Source organism: Scyliorhinus torazame, chromosome 9 (genome assembly GCF_047496885.1).
Source record: "Scyliorhinus torazame isolate Kashiwa2021f chromosome 9, sScyTor2.1, whole genome shotgun sequence".
In the NCBI taxonomy this organism is placed as follows: domain Eukaryota; kingdom Metazoa; phylum Chordata; class Chondrichthyes; order Carcharhiniformes; family Scyliorhinidae; genus Scyliorhinus; species Scyliorhinus torazame.
Genome location: NC_092715.1, coordinates 3,946,265 through 3,964,023, shown reverse-complemented (window position 1 = coordinate 3,964,023; position 17,759 = coordinate 3,946,265). Strand labels below are relative to the sequence as shown.

Below are 17,759 nucleotides of genomic sequence, written 5' to 3'. Positions count from 1 at the left end.
TGTAAAATTCACAGTCATCTGGATTTGGTTTGTCACTTTGAGTTAGAATCATTGAAACTTCCTTTTTCTCTCCTTCCCTTTCAAAGTACCTTTTAAGCATATTCACATGACACACTCGGTGAGTCTTCCTTCTATCTGGTGTTTTTACCACATAATTCACCTCACTTAATTTCCTTTCAATCTGATACAGTCCACTAAACCGAGCTTTTAAAAGGTTCCCCTACCACTGGTAACAACACTGAAACTTTATCCCCACTGGCAAAACTACGAACTTTGGATTTCTTGTCCGCTACCCGTTTCATCACATTTTGTGCAACTTTCAAATGTTGTCTAGCCAATTCACCTGCTCTATTTAATCGTTCCCTAAAATTTGACACGTAATCCAATAGCGTAATTTCTGATTTTTCACCCACCAATTTTTCCTTAATCAATGTAAGTGGGCCTCTTACCTCATGACAAAAATTAGTTCAAAAGGACTAAATTTGGTAGACTCATTAGGTGAATCCCTAATTGCAAACAGTATGAATGGGATTCCTTTATCCCAATCCTCTGGATAATCTTGATAATACGCCCTCAACATTGTCTTTAATGTCTGATGCCACCTTTCTAACGCTCCCTGCGATTCTGGATGGTACACAGTTGATTAAATTGTTTTATTTCTAAGCTATCCATAACTTCTTTGAAAACCTTTGAAGTAAAATTCGATCCTTGATCCGATTGAATTTCTGTGGGCAGTCCATATCTAGTAAAGAATTTAAGTAACTCCTCCACAATCCTTTTAGCTGTAATATTACGTACTGGAATGACCTCTGGAAACCGAGTAGACACATCCATTATAGTCAAAAGATAATGATTCTCACTTTTTGTTTTAGGAAGCAGTCCTACACAATCGATTAAGACCCTTGTAAAAGGTTCCTCAAATGCTGGAATGGGTATAAAGGGCGCTGGTTTTATCACTGCTTGAGGTTTCCCTATCACTTGACATGTGTGACATGATTGACAAAATTTAACTACATCTTTATGTCGTCCAGGCCAATAAAAATGTTCCTGGATTTTAGCTTGAGTTTTCTTTATTCCAAAATGACCTCCCACTGGTACCCCATGTGCAGCTCGCAACACCTCCTTTCTATACCCTACCGGCAATACTACTTGATGAACTTCTGCCCACTTTTCATCCGCCTGCATATGTAAAGGTCTCCATTTTCTCATCAAGACATAATTTTTACGGTACTAACACTGGTATACTCTCAGACTCCTCTTCTGTATATGCTTTCTGATATATGCGTTTTATTTCTACATCTTTCTGTTGTAACTACGCCAATTTTCCTGAACTAAAAATATCCGCCTCATCCTCCACCTGTTCTTGTTCTTTTTCAACCATCTGATCAAAAATAGTTTCTGATAATTGCACTTCAACTTCATCTTCACTCTTTGATTTCTCCTCTTGTTTTAACCTGTGACTTTGCGACCTTGTTACTACACAATCCGGAAAAATCCCAGGATATTCGTCCTTCAACCCTTCAGTTGTCTGATTTTCCACTGGCTTATCAACCACAGTAGGCATCACTCCCACCTGCGATCCAGCTATATCATTATATAATAAATTCTGCGATCCAGTTATATCATTATATAATAAATTCACCAATAAATTCTGGTGGAGAGGAAACCCGAGACACTACACGTGTAGTGTCTCCCACCCGCCCTCCTCCTCTAACCTAATAATAAAACCCATTGGTCTGAGGTACTATATTTTATTGTATTATTATTATTTTTTATAAAAATTGAATTTAGTTGTTAGCCAGATCTTGGTAGAAAGTTGGAGGAATGGCAGGGAAGGGAGTGCAATGTTCCTCCTGCAGGATGTTTGAGGTGAGGGATGCAGTTAGCGTCCCTGCTGATTTTACCTGCAGGAAGTGCTGCCATCTCCAGCTCCTGCAAGACCGAGTTAGGGAACTGGAGCTGGAGTTGGAAGAACTTCGGATCATTCGGGAGGCAGAAGGGGTCATAGATAGCAGCTTCAGGGAATTAGTTACACCAAAGATTGGAGATAGATGGGTAACTGTAAGAGGGACGGGGAAAAAACAGTCAGTGCAGGGATCCCCTGCGGTCGTTCCCCTGAGAAACAAGTATACCGCTTTGGATACTTGTGGGGGGGGGGGACTTACCAGGGGTAAGCCATGGGGTACGGGCCTCTGGCACGGAGTCTGTCCCTGTTGCTCAGAAGGGAAGGGGGGAGAGGAGCAGAGCATTAGTAATTGGGGACTCTATAGTCAGGGGCACAGATAGGAGATTTTGTGGGAGCGTGAGAGACTCACGTTTGGTATGTTGCCTCCCAGGTGCAAGGGTACGTGATGTCTCGGATCGTGTTTTCCGGGTCCTTAGGGGGGAGGGGGAGCAGCCCCAAGTCGTGGTCCACATTGGCACTAACGACATAGGTAGGAAAGGGGACAAGGATGTCAGGCAGGCTTTCAGGGAGCTAGGATGGAAGCTCAGAACTAGAACAAACAGAGTTGTTATCTCTGGGTTGTTGCCCGTGCCACGTGATAGTGAGATGAGGAATAGGGAGAGAGAGCATTTAAACACGTGGCTACAGGGATGGTGCAGGCGGGAGGGATTCAGATTTTTGGATGACTGGGGCTCTTTCTGGGCAAGGTGGGACCTCTACAGACAGGATGGTCTACATCTGAACCTATGGGGCACAAATATCCGGGGGGGGGGGGAAATTTGTTAGTGCTCTTTGGGGGGGTTTAAACTAATGCAGCAGGGGCATGGGAACCTGGATTGTAGTTTTAGGGTAAGGGAGAATGAGAGTATAGAGGTCAGGAGCACAGATTTGACGTCGCAAGAGTTCAGGTAGGTGGTTTGAAGTGTGTCTACTTCAATGCCAGGAGTATACGAAACAAGGTAGGGGAACTGGCAGCATGGGTTGGTACCTGGGACTTCGATGTTGTGGCCATTTCGGAGACATGGATAGAGCAGGGACAGGAATGGATGTTGCAGGTTCCGGGGTTTAGGTGTTTTAGTAAGCTCAGAGAAGGAGGCAAAAGAGGGGGCGGTGTGGCGCTGCTAGTCAAGAGCAGTATTACGGTGGCAGAGAGGATGCTAGATGGGGACTCTTCTTCCGAGGTAGTATGGGCTGAAGTTAGAAACAGGAAAGGAGAGGTCACCCTGTTGGGAGTTTTTTATAGGCCTCCTAATAGTTCTAGGGATGTAGAGGAAAGGATGGCGAAGATGATTCTGGATATGAGCGAAAGTAACAGGGTAGTTATTATGGGAGACTTTAACTTTCCAAATATTGACTGGAAAAGATATAGTTCGAGTACAATAGATGGGTCGTTTTTTGTACAGTGTGTGCAGGAGGGTTTCCTGAAACAATATGTTGACAGGCCAACAAGAGGCGAGGCCACGTTGGATTTGGTTTTGGGTAATGAACCAGGCCAGGTGTTGGATTTGGAGGTAGGAGAGCACTTTGGGGACAGTGACCACAATTCGGTGACGTTTACGTTAATGATGGAAAGGGATAAGTATACACCGCAGGGCAAGAGTTATAGCTGGGGGAAGGGCAATTATGATGCCATTAGACGTGACTTGGGGGGGATAAGGTGGAGAAGTAGGCTGCAAGTGTTGGGCACACTGGATAAGTGGGGCTTGTTCAAGGATCAGCTACTGCGTGTTCTTGATAAGTATGTGCCGGTCAGACAGGGAGGAAGGCGTCGAGCGAGGGAACCGTGGTTTACCAAGGAAGTGGAATCTCTTGTTAAGAGGAAGGAGGCCTATGTGAAGATGAAGTGTGAAGTTTCGGTTGGGGCGATGGATAGTTACAAGGTAGCGAGGAAGGATCTAAAGAGAGAGCTAAGACGAGCAAGGAGGGGACATGAGAAGTATTTGGCAGGAAGGATCAAGGAAAACCCAAAAGCTTTCTATAGGTATGTCAGGAATAAGCGAATGACTAGGGAAAGAGTAGGACCAGTCAAGGACAGGGATGGGAAATTGTGTGTGGAGTCTGAAGAGATAGGCGAGATACTAAATGAATATTTTTCGTCAGTATTCACTCAGGAAAAAGATAATGTTGTGGAGGAGAATGCTGAGCCCCAGGCTAATAGAATAGATGGCATTGAGGTACGTAGGGAAGAGGTGTTGGCAATTCTGGACAGGCTGAAAATAGATAAGTCCCCGGGACCTGATGGGATTTATCCTAGGATTCTATGGGAGGCCAGGGAAGAGATTGCTGGACCTTTGGCTTTGATTTTTATGTCATCATTGGCTACAGGAATAGTGCCAGAGGACTGGAGGACAGCAAATGTGGTCCCTTTGTTCAAAAAGGGGAGCAGAGACAACCCCGGCAACTATAGACCGGTGAGCCTCATGTCTGTAGTGGGTAAAGTCTTGGAGGGGATTATAAGAGACAAGATTTATAATCATCTAGATAGGAATAATATGATCAGGGATAGTCAGCATGGCTTTGTGAAGGGTAGGTCATGCCTCACAAACCTTATCGAGTTCTTTGAGAAGGTGACTGAACAGGTAGACGAGGGTAGAGCAGTTGATGTGGTGTATATGGATTTCAGCAAAGCGTTTGATAAGGTTCCCCACGGTAGGCTATTGCAAAAAATACGGAGGCTGGGGATTGAGGGTGATTTAGAGATGTGGATCAGAAATTGGCTAGCTGAAAGAAGACAGAGGGTGGTGGTTGATGGGAAATGTTCAGAATGGAGTACAGTCACAAGTGGAGTACCACAAGGATCTGTTCTGGGGCCGTTGCTGTTTGTCATTTTTATCAATGACCTAGAGGAAGGCGCAGAAGGGTGGGTGAGTAAATTTGCAGACGATACTAAAGTCGGTGGTGCTGTCGATAGTGTGGAACGATGTAGCAGGTTACAGAGGGATATAGATAAGCTGCAGAGCTGGGCTGAGAGGTGGCAAATGGAGTTTAATGTAGAGAAGTGTGAGGTGATTCACTTTGGAAGGAATAACAGGAATGCGGAATATTTGGCTAATGGTAAAGTTCTTGGAAGCGTGGATGAGCAGAGGGATCTAGGTGTCCATGTACATAGATCCCTGAAAGTTGCCACCCAGGTTGATAGGGTTGTGAAGAAGGCCTATGGAGTGTTGGCCTTTATTGGTAGAGGGATTGAGTTCCGGAGTCGGGAGGTCATGTTGCAGCTGTACAGAACTCTGGTACGGCCGCATTTGGAGTATTGCGTACAGTTCTGGTCACCGCATTATAGGAATGACGTGGAGGCTTTGGAGCGGGTGCAGAGGAGATTTACCAGGATGTTGCCTGGTATGGAGGGAAAATCTTATGAGGAAAGGCTGATGGACTTGAGGTTGTTTTCGTTGGAGAGAAGAAGGTTAAGAGGAGACTTAATAGAGGCATACAAAATGATCAGGGGGTTGGATAGGGTGGACAGTGAGAGCCTTCTCCCACGGATGGATATGGCTGGCACGAGGGTACATAACTTTAAACTGAGGGGTAATAGATATAGGACAGAGGTCAGAGGTAGGTTCTTTACGCAAAGAGTAGTGAGGCCGTGGAATGCCCTACCTGCTACAGTAGTGAACTCGCCAACATTGAGGGCATTTAAAAGTTTATTGGATAAACATATGGATGATAATGGCATAGTGTAGGTTAGATGGCTTTTGTTTCGGTGCAACATCGTGGGCCGAAGGGCCTGTACTGCGCTGTATTGTTCTATGTTCTATTACCCAAGATAAACTGTATTCCTGGACAAGATATGATGTGGAGATGCCGGCGTTGGACTGGGGTGAGCACAGTAAAAAGTCTTACAACACCAGGTTAAAGTCCAACAGGTTTGTTTCGATGTCACTAGCTTTCGGAGCGCTGCTCCTTCCTCAGGTGAATGAAGAGGTATGTTCCAGAAACATATATATATTTAGACAAATTCAAAGATGCCAGACAATGCTTGGAATGCGAGCATTAGCAGGTGATTAAATCTGGATCTGTAAAGATTTAATCACCTGCTAATGCTCGCATTCCAAGCATTGTCTGGCATCTTTGAATTTGTCTATATATATGTTTCTGGAACATATCTCTTCATTCACCTGAGGAAGGAGCAGCACTCCGAAAGCTAGTGACATCGAAACAAACCTGTTGGACTTTAACCTGGTGTTGTAAGACTTCTTACTGGACAAGATAGTTTATCTATTACTCCTATTACCGCTTCACCGCTCTTCACTGGACTGTCCAACCGTACCTTATATAATGGAACGCTATTCCTCTCACCCTGAATTCCACATATCACCACCTTTTCTGGCAACATTCTTCCCAAACTACATAATTCCTCATCTCTTACCATTAAAGATTGACTAGCCCCTGTATCTCTTAAAATTGTGATTTCTGTACCTGCTCCTCCTGATACACGAGTAAACTTTACCCACACAAGTAAATTCTTTAAAGACATCTGGCACCTTCTTAACAATTATTTCTTGATCAGGCTGTACAATCATTTGCACCCCCTTCGCTTCCCTTGGGCTTTCCTTTACCACTTTAACAAACCCCACTGTCTTATCCTGTTTTACCACATCAGCCTTCCCAGTGCTTTTCTTCAACCACCAACACTGTGACTTTACATGGCCTAGTTTATACAGTGAAAACGTCTGAAACTTTTAATTTCTTTTCCACCCTCCTGGATTTATTTTTTCATCTGATGTACACTCTCTTTATTGTCTCTCATCAGATCACCTTTACCTTTACCACTTGAGTATTTCTCAAGTCCCCAGTTTCTATCCCTCACAAGCTGAAACTGATGTTGGAAACCAAACTTTGATTTATGAACTAATTCATAATCATCTGCCATTTCTGCTGCTAATCTCGCAGTTTTAACCCTCTGTTCTTCCACATGAGTTCTCACTACATCAGGAATTGAATTTTTAAACTCCTCCAAAAGTATAATTTCTCTGAGAGCTTCATACGTTTGGTCTATTTTCAAAGCCCTTATCCACCTATCAAAATTACTCTGTTTGAGCCTTTCAAACTCCATGTATGTTTGACCAAATTCTTTCCTTAAATTTCTAAACCTTTGTCTGTAAGCTTCAGGCACTAGGTCATATGCACTTAAGATGGATTTCTTCACCTCCTCATACGTTCCAGATACCTCCTCCGGTAGTGATGCAAACACTTCACTAGCTCTACCTACCAGCTTTGTTTGAATCAGTAACACCCACATGTCCTGTGGCCATTTCATTTGTTTAGCTACCTTCTCAATGAAATGAAAAAGGCGTCTACCTCCTTCTCGTCAAACCTTGGCAATGCTTGGACATATTTAAATAGATCCCCACCAAGTCTTCCACTATGACGCTCTGTCTCATTATCTTCATCCAACTCCTCCAACTGTACATGTCCCTTTGTGTCTGCCAATTTTAACTGATTTTCATGTTTCAGAGCCATTTTCCGAACTTCAAACGCTCTCTTTTTCCCTTTCCTCTCTATCTCTTTCTTTGTTTCTTTCTTCTCTCTCCTTTTCTTTTTCCTCTCTATCTCTTTCTTTTTCTATCATTGCATATTCAAGCCGCTTTAATTCCTTTTCATGTTCAAATTGCTTAATCTGCAACTGGATCTTTGCCATATCTAATGAGTCAGAATGTATCACAGGCAAACGTAAATGCGCAGATACCGCGTTAAGTACCTCATCTTTTCGTATTTTGCTCGGCAGTGTTAACTGCAATGCTTTTGCCAAGTCTAACAGTCTGTTTTTAGTCTCTGTCCATAAGGTGCTACGTGTCACCGTGTCCACCCCCAAAAACTTCTGAGCCTCCAAAAAAGCCATTGTGCACAACACTCTCCCCACTTAAACTAAAATACCGCACCGGAAAAGCAATAATCCTTCACTGTCTTTAAGTTCACAAAAGCCAATCGAATAGATAAGACTTTCATCCCCCTCGAGCCCCCAATTGTTATGGGCGAAGCGTTTTCAGAACCCCAAAATGTATCATGGAGTTCAACCAACCTCCCCCTTTAATGGATTTGTTGCTTTTCCTAGCACACGGCTTGTTCCCTAGGTGTGGGATTACAATTATGGACATGTGGGTTTTTAAACACAAAACCATGTTTATTCCATGAACTCAACTTAACCTCTTAAATAAACCTTGGATCTCTTAATACCCCTCACTTCAAAGATAACCCCGAAAATATTATAACACTAAATAATCCTTCAGTTATTCATTTCAACATCCAAGAGACTTAACACCTTTAAACAGAATCACATCAGGTTAAAGGCTTTACTATTATGAGTTTAAATCACCCAAATGACCCAGAGATAGTCTTACATGGCAGAGATCCCGCTCACTGCAAACACAGACACCCCCCAAGCTCTTTATCAAACTGAAACTTCAAAATGGCTGAACTGAGCTCAGCTCCACCCACTCTCTGACATCACTGTTTTCTTAAAGGTACATTGCTTAAACATCCATTTCTTAAAGGTACTCTCACATGACACAATCCAGACCCCAAAACGTGAATAACACAATGATTCTCACTCACCACATGTACAGATCCTGTTTCTTCTTGGCTTCAAAGTACAAACATTTATTACAGTTCTTCATTTCACAAATCTGTTGCAAGGGGATCAACAATAGCAGATATTCAAATAAAGATTACAGTGAGATTATTGCTCACTAACCAATCCCTGGTAGACACTCTTGGGAATGCAATGTTTTATAAACTGGGACACATGTGCCCAGAGTCTGAAGCCACGTGTCCAGCTGACTGAGCCTGTACACACTGCTCAACTCAATCTGCCCCCTCCTGGGATCACCCTGTGATTACGGGGACTGCATTGGGCATGGGCTCTCCCCACAATTCAGCAGAGGGAGTCGGTCACACCTGTCAGCAGGTCTGGGAGGGCTCAGTGCTGAGAAACCTGGTGATAGGCCAGAAACACAACGGCCCATTACTTCTGGACAAACTGCTCTTGGACCAGGATTTTACTTTTATTAATTAACAATTGCAATGTTATTCCTCTCACTGTCACAGCAACACCTGGCTCCAGCTATTCAAAACTTACAGATGATCTTCCTCTGCATCAAATTCACACAGATCAAATGTTGATATTTGCAATGTGAATGGGAAAGCCAGATTCCGATTTCTCCCAGACAGCTGACCTCAGTGAGGACTAGGAGCTGGGCTCTCCCAGTTAGCAGCACCCAGCATTCACGTGGGTCTTTAAGAGAATAAATCGTCACCTTTTGCCTTCTTAAAATCGAACATAAATGACTGGTAATTGAAAGGTGGACATTTAAGTTTGTCAGGCGTAAGGAAAGTAAAAAACAAGGTGTCAGGAGTGAGACAGGCAGGGGAGTTAATTAGGGCTTTAATAAACAGGAGAGGCTGAGAGTATAAAAACAGGCCTCAGAAATGCAGGCAGCTCAGAGCACGAGCTGCAGTGAGTGAGACTCGGGTGTTTGGGGGCGGGCGGGGGGGTATTGGGGTGTTTCCTTCCCAATCCGACATGCACAGGTCAGTGGGGCAGGAGCAGGACCAAGGCCGGAAAGCTGACAGGCTGCAGCATCGATCAAACCCACCCGTGTGATATCACAGGGAAGTGTCTGGGACGCGAGTAATTCTCTCTTCTGCCTTTTCAAACTTGCTCGGAGATTGATGGCTCAGTTAAAAAAAAGTGTGAAAACTAAAGATCAGTAATAAAATTAAAAATAAATCGAAAAAAACGAATTAAATAAAATAGAGATGGAGTGTCAGGTGATGTATAGTTCCTGCAGGATGTGGGAGCCGATGGACCCCATTGCGGTACGGGGCGGCACGGCAGCACAGTGGTTAGCACAGTTGCTTCACAGCTCCAGGGTCCCGGGTTCGATTCCGGCTTGGGTCACTGTCTGTGCGGAGTCTGCACGTTCTCCCCGTGTCTGCGTGGGTTTCCTCCGGGTGCTCCGGTTTCCTCCCACAAGTCCCGAAAGACGTGCTGTTAGGAGAATTGGACATTCTGAATTCTCCCTCTGTGACCCGAACAGGTGCCGGAATGTGGTGATTAGGGGATTTTCACAGTAACTTCATTGCAGTGTTAATGTAAGCCTACTTGTGACACCAATAAAGATTATTATTACTGTGGTTCCCAGTGAGCACGGCTGTAGTGAGTGTTGGTGTCCCGAGGAACTCCGGCTCAGAGTTGGTGAGCTGGATTGTGAGCTTCGGACACTGCGACACAACGGGAGGGGGAGAGGTACCTGGGCACTGTGTTCCAGGAGGCAGTCACACTCCTTAGATTAAATACCTTGAATTCAGCCAGTCGTCAGGTACAGGAGGGTGTGACTAAGAGCGAGGCAGGGAAAGAGATCCAGGAGGTAGGATTACAGGTGCCTCTGTCCTTGTCCACAGAAGGAGGCCATTCAGCCCATCGAGCCTGCACCAGCTCTTGAAAAGAGCCCCTACTTAAGCCCCATGACTCCACCCTATCCCCTTTATCCCCGTAACCCCACCTAACCTTTTGGACACTGAGGGCAATTTATCATGGCCAATCCACCTAACCTGCACATCTTTGGACTGTGGGAGGAAACCGGAGCACCCGGAGGAAACCCACGCACACACGGGGAGAACGTGCAGACTCCGCACAGACAGTGACCCAAGCCGGGAATCGAACCTGGGACCCTGGAGCTGTGAAGCAACTGTTCTAACCTTGTGCTACCGAGCTGTCCAACAGGTAGCACGAGCAGAGAACCATGGTACAGGGAGCTATCAAGTGTGGGGGAGAGAAGAAAAATGTAGTTGTAATCGGGAATAGTACAGTTAGGGGCATTGACACTGTTCTCTGACACCGGGTTAGAGATTCCCCGTGTTACCTGCCCAGTGCCAGGGTCCAAGACATCTGCTCCGGGCTGGAGAGGAACTTGCAGAGAGAAGTTCCAGTTGTCATGGTCAATGTAGGTACAAAAGATGACCAAAAAATAATAAAGAGGGAAAAGATAAACTAGCAAGTAGCATGGTGGGAAGAATAAAGGAGCTGAAAATTATTTAAATGGAGAGAGACTGCAGAAAGCTGCAGCACGGCGAGATCTGGGGGGTCCTCGTGTATAAATCACATGAAGCTGGCCTGCAAGTTCAGCGGGAAATAGGGACGGTAAATGGAATGTTGGCCTTTATCTCAAAGTGTGGCGATGCCGGCGTTGGACTGGGGTGAGCACAGGAAGGAGTCTTACATCAGGTTAAAGTCCAACAGGTTTGTTTCAAACACTAGCTTTCGGAGCACTGCTCCTTACTAGTGTTACAAGTAGGCTTACATTAACACAGGATTCACCTGAGGAAGAAGCAGTGCTCCGAAAGCTAGTGTTTGAAACAAACATGTTGGACTTTAACCTGGTGTAAGACTTCTTACTTTATCTCAAAGGTAACGGAGTCTAAAAATAGGGAACTATTGCTAAAACTACAGAAGGCACAGTTAGACCACTCCTGGAATACTCTCAACAGTTTGGATCCCCATATCCAAGGACAGATATCCCGGCATTGGAGGCAGTCCAGAGATTCTCTAGGTTAATCCCGGGTGTGGAGGGGTTTTCTTGTGAGGAGAGGTTGAGTAGGTTGGGCATGTCATTGGAATTTAGAAGAATGAGAGGCGATCTCATTGAGACATATCGGATTCTCAGGAGGTTTGACAGGGTCGATGCTGAGAGGATGTTTCCCCTTTGTGGGAGAGTCTGGGACCAGAGGGCAGAATCTCAGAGTGAGGGCTCACCCATTTCAGACGGAGATTAGGAGGAATTTCTTTTCTCAGAGGGGAGTGAATCTGTGGAATTCTTCACCGCAGAGAGCTGGAGAGGGTGGGCCGTTCAGTGTGTTCAAGGCTGAGAGACAGATTTTTGTTCAGGGAGGGAACCGAGGGTTATGGGGATGAGGCGGGAAAGTGGAGGTGAGGATTATCACATCAGTCAGGATCTCATTCAATGGCGGGGCAGACTCGATGGGCCGAATGGCCTACCCGGTCCTATCTCTTCTGCTTATTATTGAGCTAACCTCTTAGTGAGATCACGTTGCCGTGTCTCCCAGTAATTCAAGCTTACCTCATTAATGACAAACAGCTTGTCCTTTCGATCCATTTTGGTGTCTGCAATTAGAGGAAAGGCTTCGATTAGTTCAACAGGTCAGACAAATCAAAATAATCTGTATTAGTGTCACAGGTAGGCTGACATTAACACTGCAATGAAGTTACTGTGAAAAGCCCCTAGTCGCCACATTCCGCCGCCTGTTCGGGGAGGCTGGTACGGGAATTGAACCGTGCTGCTGGCCTGCCTGGGTCTGCTTTCAAAGCCAGCGATTTAGCCCTGTGCTATACCAGCCCCTGTATCCAGCTCCCCCGCAGACACGGGGAGAACGTGCAGACTCCGCACAGTGACCCAAGCCAAGAATCAAACCTGGGACCCTGGAGCTGTGAAGCCGCAGTGCTAACCACTGTGCTACCGTGCTGCCCAAAAAACGCTCATCACGGGAATGCCACCCACTCCACACACACACACACACACACACACACAATCGGTATCTTCCGTCACCGGGGCCGGGACCCCCTCCCCCCCCCGGAAACCTGACCGAGACTCACTGCCAGTAATTCACCAACGGTAACCCAATATTGTCGGCTACATCAGAATTATCAGCCAATCAGTACAATGGCTCCCAAGATTCACTTTCACACACCCGGAATAAGGTGGATGAACTTGCGGCATGGGTTGGTACCTGGGACTTCAATGTTGTGGCCATTTCGGAGACATGGATAGAGCAGGGACAGGAATGGTTGTTGCAGGTGCCGGGGTTTAGATATTTCAGTAAGCTCAGGGAAGGTGGTAAAAGAGGGGGAGGGGTGGCATTGTTAGTCAAGGACAGTATTACGGTGGCAGAAAGGATGTTTGATGAGGACTCGTCTACTGAGGTAGTATGGGCTGAGGTTAGAAACAGGAAAGGAGAGGTCACCCTGTTAGGGGTTTTCTATAGGCCTCCGAAAAGTTCCAGAGATGTAGAGGAAAGGATTGCAAAGATGATTCTGGATAGGAGCGAAAGCAACAGGGTAGTTGTTATGGGGGACTTTTAACTTTCTAAATATTGACTGGAAACGCTATAGTTCGAGTACTTTAGATGGATCCGTTGTTGTCTAATGTGTGCAGGAGGGTTTCCTGACACAGTATGTAGATAGGCCAATGAGAGGCAAGGCCATATTGTATTTGGTACTGGGTAATGAACCAGGACAGGTGTTAGATTTGGAGGTAGGTGAGCACTTTGGCGAAAGTGACCACAATTCGATTACGTTTACTTTAGTGATGGAAAGGGATAGGTATATACCGCAGGGCAAGAGTTATATCTGGGGGAAAGGCAATTATGATGCGATGAGGCAAGACTTAGGATGCATCGGATGGAGAGGAAAACTGCAGGGGATGGGCACAATGGAAATGTGGCGCTTGTTCAAGGAACAGCTACTGCGTGTCCTTGATAAGTATGTACCTGTCAGGCAGGGAGGAAGTGGTCGAGCAAGGGAACCGTGGTTTACTAAAGCAGTCAAAACACTTGTCAAGAGGAAGGAGGCGGCTTATGTAAAGATGAGACATGAAGGTTCAGTTTGGGCGCTCGAGAGTTACAAGTTAGCTAGGAAGGACCTAAAGAGAGAGCTAAGAAGAGCCAGGAGGGAACATGAGAAGCCTTTGGCAGGTAGGATCAAGGATAACCCTAAAGCTTTCTATAGATATGTCAGGAATAAACGAATGACTAGGGTAAGAGTAGGGCCAGTCAAGGACAGTAGTGGGAAGTTGTGCTTGGAGTCCGAGGAGATAGGAGAGGTGCTAAATGAATATTTTTCGTCAGTATTCACACAGGAAAAAGGACAATGTTGTCGAGGAGAATACTGAGATTCAGGCTACTAGACTAGAAGTGCTTGAGGTTCATAAGGAGGAGGTGTTAGCAATTCTGGAAAGGGTGAAAATAGATAAGTCCCCTGGGCCGGATGGGATTTATCCTAGGATTCTCTGGGAAGCTAGGGAGGAGATTGCTGAGCCTTTGGCTTTGATCTTTAAGTCATCTTTGTCTACAGGAATAGTGCCAGAAGACTGGAGGATAGCAAATGTTGTCCCCTTGTTCAAGAAGGGGAGTAGAGACAACTCCGGTAACTACAGACCAGTGAGCCTTACTTCTGTTGAGGGAGAAATCTTGGAAAGGTTTATAAGAGATAGGATGTATAATCATCTGGAAAGGAATAATTTGATTAGAGATAGTCAACACGGTTTTGTGAAGGGTAGGTCGTGCCTCACAAACCTTGTTGAGTTCTTGGAGAAGGTGACCAAACAGGTGGATGAGGGTAAAGCAGTTGATGTGGTGTATATGGATTTCAGTAAAGCGTTTGATAAGGGTCCCCACGGTAGGCTACTGCAGAAAATAGAGGCATGGGATTCAGGGTGATTTAGCAGTTTGGATCAGAAATTGGCTAGCTGGAAGAAGACAAAGGGTGGTGGTTGATGGGAAATGTTCAGACTGGAGTCCAGTTACTAGTGGTGTACAACAAGGATCTGTTTTGGGGCCACTGCTGTTTGTCATTTTTATAAATAACCTGGAGGAGGACGTAGAAGGATGGGTGAGTAAATTTGCAGATGACACTAAAGTCGGTGGAGTTGTGGACAGTGCGGAAGGATGTTACAGGTTACAGAGGGACATAGATAAGCTGCAGCGCTGGGCTGAGAGGTGGCAAATGGAGTTTAATGCAGAAAAGTGTGAGGTGATTCATTTTGGAAGGAATAACAGGAAGACTGAGTACTGGGCTAATGGTAAGATTCTTGGCAGTGTGGATGAGCAGAGAGATCTCGGTGTCCATGTACATAGATCCCTGAAAGTTGCCACCCAGGTTGAGAGGGTTGTTAAGAAGGCGTACGGTGTGTTAGCTTTTATTGGTAGAGGGATTGAGTTTCGGAGCCATGAGGTCATGTTGCAGCTGTACAAAACTCTGGTGTGGCCGCATTTGGAGTATTGCATGCAATTCTGGTCGCCGCATTATAGGAAGGATGTGGAAGCATTGGAAAGGGTGCAGAGGAGATTTACCAGAATGTTGCCTGGTATGGAGGGAAGATCTTATGAGGAAAGGCTGAGGGACTTAAGGCTGTTTTCGTTCGAGAGAAGAAGGTTAAGAGGTGACTTAATTGAGGCATACAAGATGATCAGAGGATTGGATAGGGTGGACAGTGAGAGCCTTTCTCCTCGGATGGTGATGTCTAGCACGAGGGGACATAACTTTAAATTGAGGGGAGATAGATATAAGACAGATGTCAGAGGTAGGTTCTTTACTCAGAGAGTAGTAAGGGCGTGGAATGCCCTGCCTGCAACAGTCGTGGACTCGCCAACACTAAGGGCATTCAAATGGTCATTGGATAGACGTATGGACGATAAGGGAATAGTGTAGATGGGCTTGAGAGTGGTTTCACAGGTCGGCGCAACATCGAGGACCGAAGGGCCTGTACTGCGCTGTAATGTTCTATCTTTTGATTCTTTCAATGGACACGGGCAGCTGTGGCTAGACCAGCGGTTATTGCCCATCAGCAGTTACCCTCCAGAAGGTGGTGATCGATCTGTAAACCGCTGATGTATCTGCGGTGTAGGTACACCCATAGTGCTGTCGTTCATTCTGTAGTGGGTTTACCGAGTGGCTCACATGGTATTTCAGAGGCATTTAAAAGTCAACCACATTGTTGTGGGTCTGGAGTCGCGTGTAGGCCAGACCGGGTAAGGACGGCAGATTTCCTTCCCAAAGGACATTAGTGACCCAGATGGGTTGTTGCAGCAATCAGTTGTCCGATGGAACCGCAGAATCACTGCAGGAGGCCATTCAGCACATCGAGGCTGCGACACTCTGAAAGATCCCCTCCCCAGACCCACTCCCTCCACCCTATCCCCACAACCCCACCTAACCTATGGATAAATTTTAGCATGGCTTATCCACCTAACCTGCACACCTTTGGACTGTGGGAGGAAACCCACGCAGACACGGGGAAAACGTGCAAACTCCACCTCATGGTAGATCAGCGGAGAGCTGGCAAGTTGGATACAGCACTGGTTTGGGCACAGAAGACAGAGGGTAGCAGTGGAAGGGTGCTTTTCTGAATGGAAAGCTGTGACTTGCAGCATTCCACAGGGTTCAGTTCTGGGGCCTTTGTTGTTCGTGGTGTATATAAATGATTTGGAAGAAAATGTAGCTGGTCTGATTAGTAAGTTCGCAGGCGACACAAGCTGGCGGAGTTGCAGATAGTGAAGAGGATTGTCAGAGGATACAGCAAGATATAAACTGGTTGGAGTCTTGTGCGGCGAAATGGCAGATGGAGTTTAATCCGGACAAGTGTGAGGTAATGCACTTTGGAAGGTCCAATGCAGGTAGGAATTACACAATAAATGGTAGAACTCTTGCGAATACTGACAGGCAGAGAGATCTGGACGTGCATGTCCACCGATCACTGAAAGTGGCACCACACGTGGATAAGGTCGTCACGAAGGCATATGGCATGCTGGTCTTCATCGGCCAGGGCATTGGATATAAAACTTGGCAAACCACACCACCATAAGCACGTGCCTGCTTTGGAGAGGATGCACAAGCGGTTTACTAGGATGTTGCCTGGTATGGAGCGCATTAGCTATGAGGAGAGGTTAGATAAACTTGGTCTGTTCTCACTGGAACGACCGAGGTTGAGAGGTGACCTGATAGGTCTACAAGATTGAGTGGCATGGACAGAGTGGATAGTCAGATGCTCTTTCCCAGGGTAAGAGAGTCAAGTACTAGGGGACATAGGTTTAAAGTGCAGAAAAGTTTAGAACAGATGTGCGAGGAAGTTATTTTACACAGAGGGTGGTAAATATATGGAACGCACTGCCTGGGGAGGTGATGGGAGCAGGTACGATAGCGGCATTTAAGGGGCATCTAGACAAATATGAATAAGGTGGGAATGGAAGGATACGGACTCTGTAAGTGCCGACAGTTTTAGTTTAGGCGCAGGCTTGGAGGGCCGAAGGGCCTGTTCCTGTGCTGTACTGTTCTTTGTTCAGAGTCACCCGAGGCCGGAATTGAACCCAGGTCCCTGGCGCTGTGAGGCAGCAGTGCTAAGCACCCTGCCGCCCCGGGTCCCTGGCGCTGTGAGGCAGCAGTGCTAAGCACCCTGCCGCCCTGGGTCCCTGGCGCTGTGAGGCAGCAGTGCTAAGCACCCTGCCGCCCCGGGTCCCTGGCGCTGTGAGGCAGCAGTGCTAAGCACCCTGCCGCCCTGGGTCCCTGGCGCTGTGAGGCAGCAGTGCTAAGCACCCTGCCGCCCCGGGTCCCTGGCGCTGTGATGCAGCAGTGCTAAGCACTGCACCACTGTCGCGGCCCCAATAGGAGTGACATCACCGAGAAGAAGCAGCCATTTGTACATCGCCGAGAGGGGGTGCCCCACTTCAAAGTCGGGTTCCACAGCCTTTCGATGAACTACTTTATTATTGACCAGCAAAGGTGTCAGTCTTCAACCAGAAGTGCCGAGTGGATGATCCATCTCGGTCTCCTCCGGAGGTCCCAGCATCACAGATGTCGGTCTTCAGCCAATACGATTCACTCCGCGTGATATCAAGAAACAGCTGAAGGCCCTGGATACAGCGAAGGCTCTGGGCCCTGACAATATCCCGCAATAGTACTGAAGGCTTGTGCTCCAGAACTTGCCGCACACCTAGCCAAGCTGTTCCAGTACAGCTACAACACTGGCATCTACCCGGCAATGTGGACAATTGCCCAGGCGTGTCCTGTACACAAGAAACGGGA

General features: G+C 46.5%; 1 protein-coding gene across 1 annotated transcript in view; it reads right to left on the bottom strand.

Moving 5' to 3' along the window:
- Positions 1-17,759, bottom strand: part of bxdc2 (brix domain containing 2) — a 69,605-nt gene that overhangs the window by 38,388 nt on the left and 13,458 nt on the right. Inside the window, exons 3-4 of the mRNA XM_072515581.1 lie at positions 12,025-12,068; positions 8,501-8,571 (exon numbers count right to left, since the gene is read on the bottom strand). Coding sequence (XP_072371682.1) covers positions 8,501-8,571; positions 12,025-12,068 — 115 coding nt within the window. The remainder of the gene's footprint in view (positions 1-8,500; positions 8,572-12,024; positions 12,069-17,759) is intronic.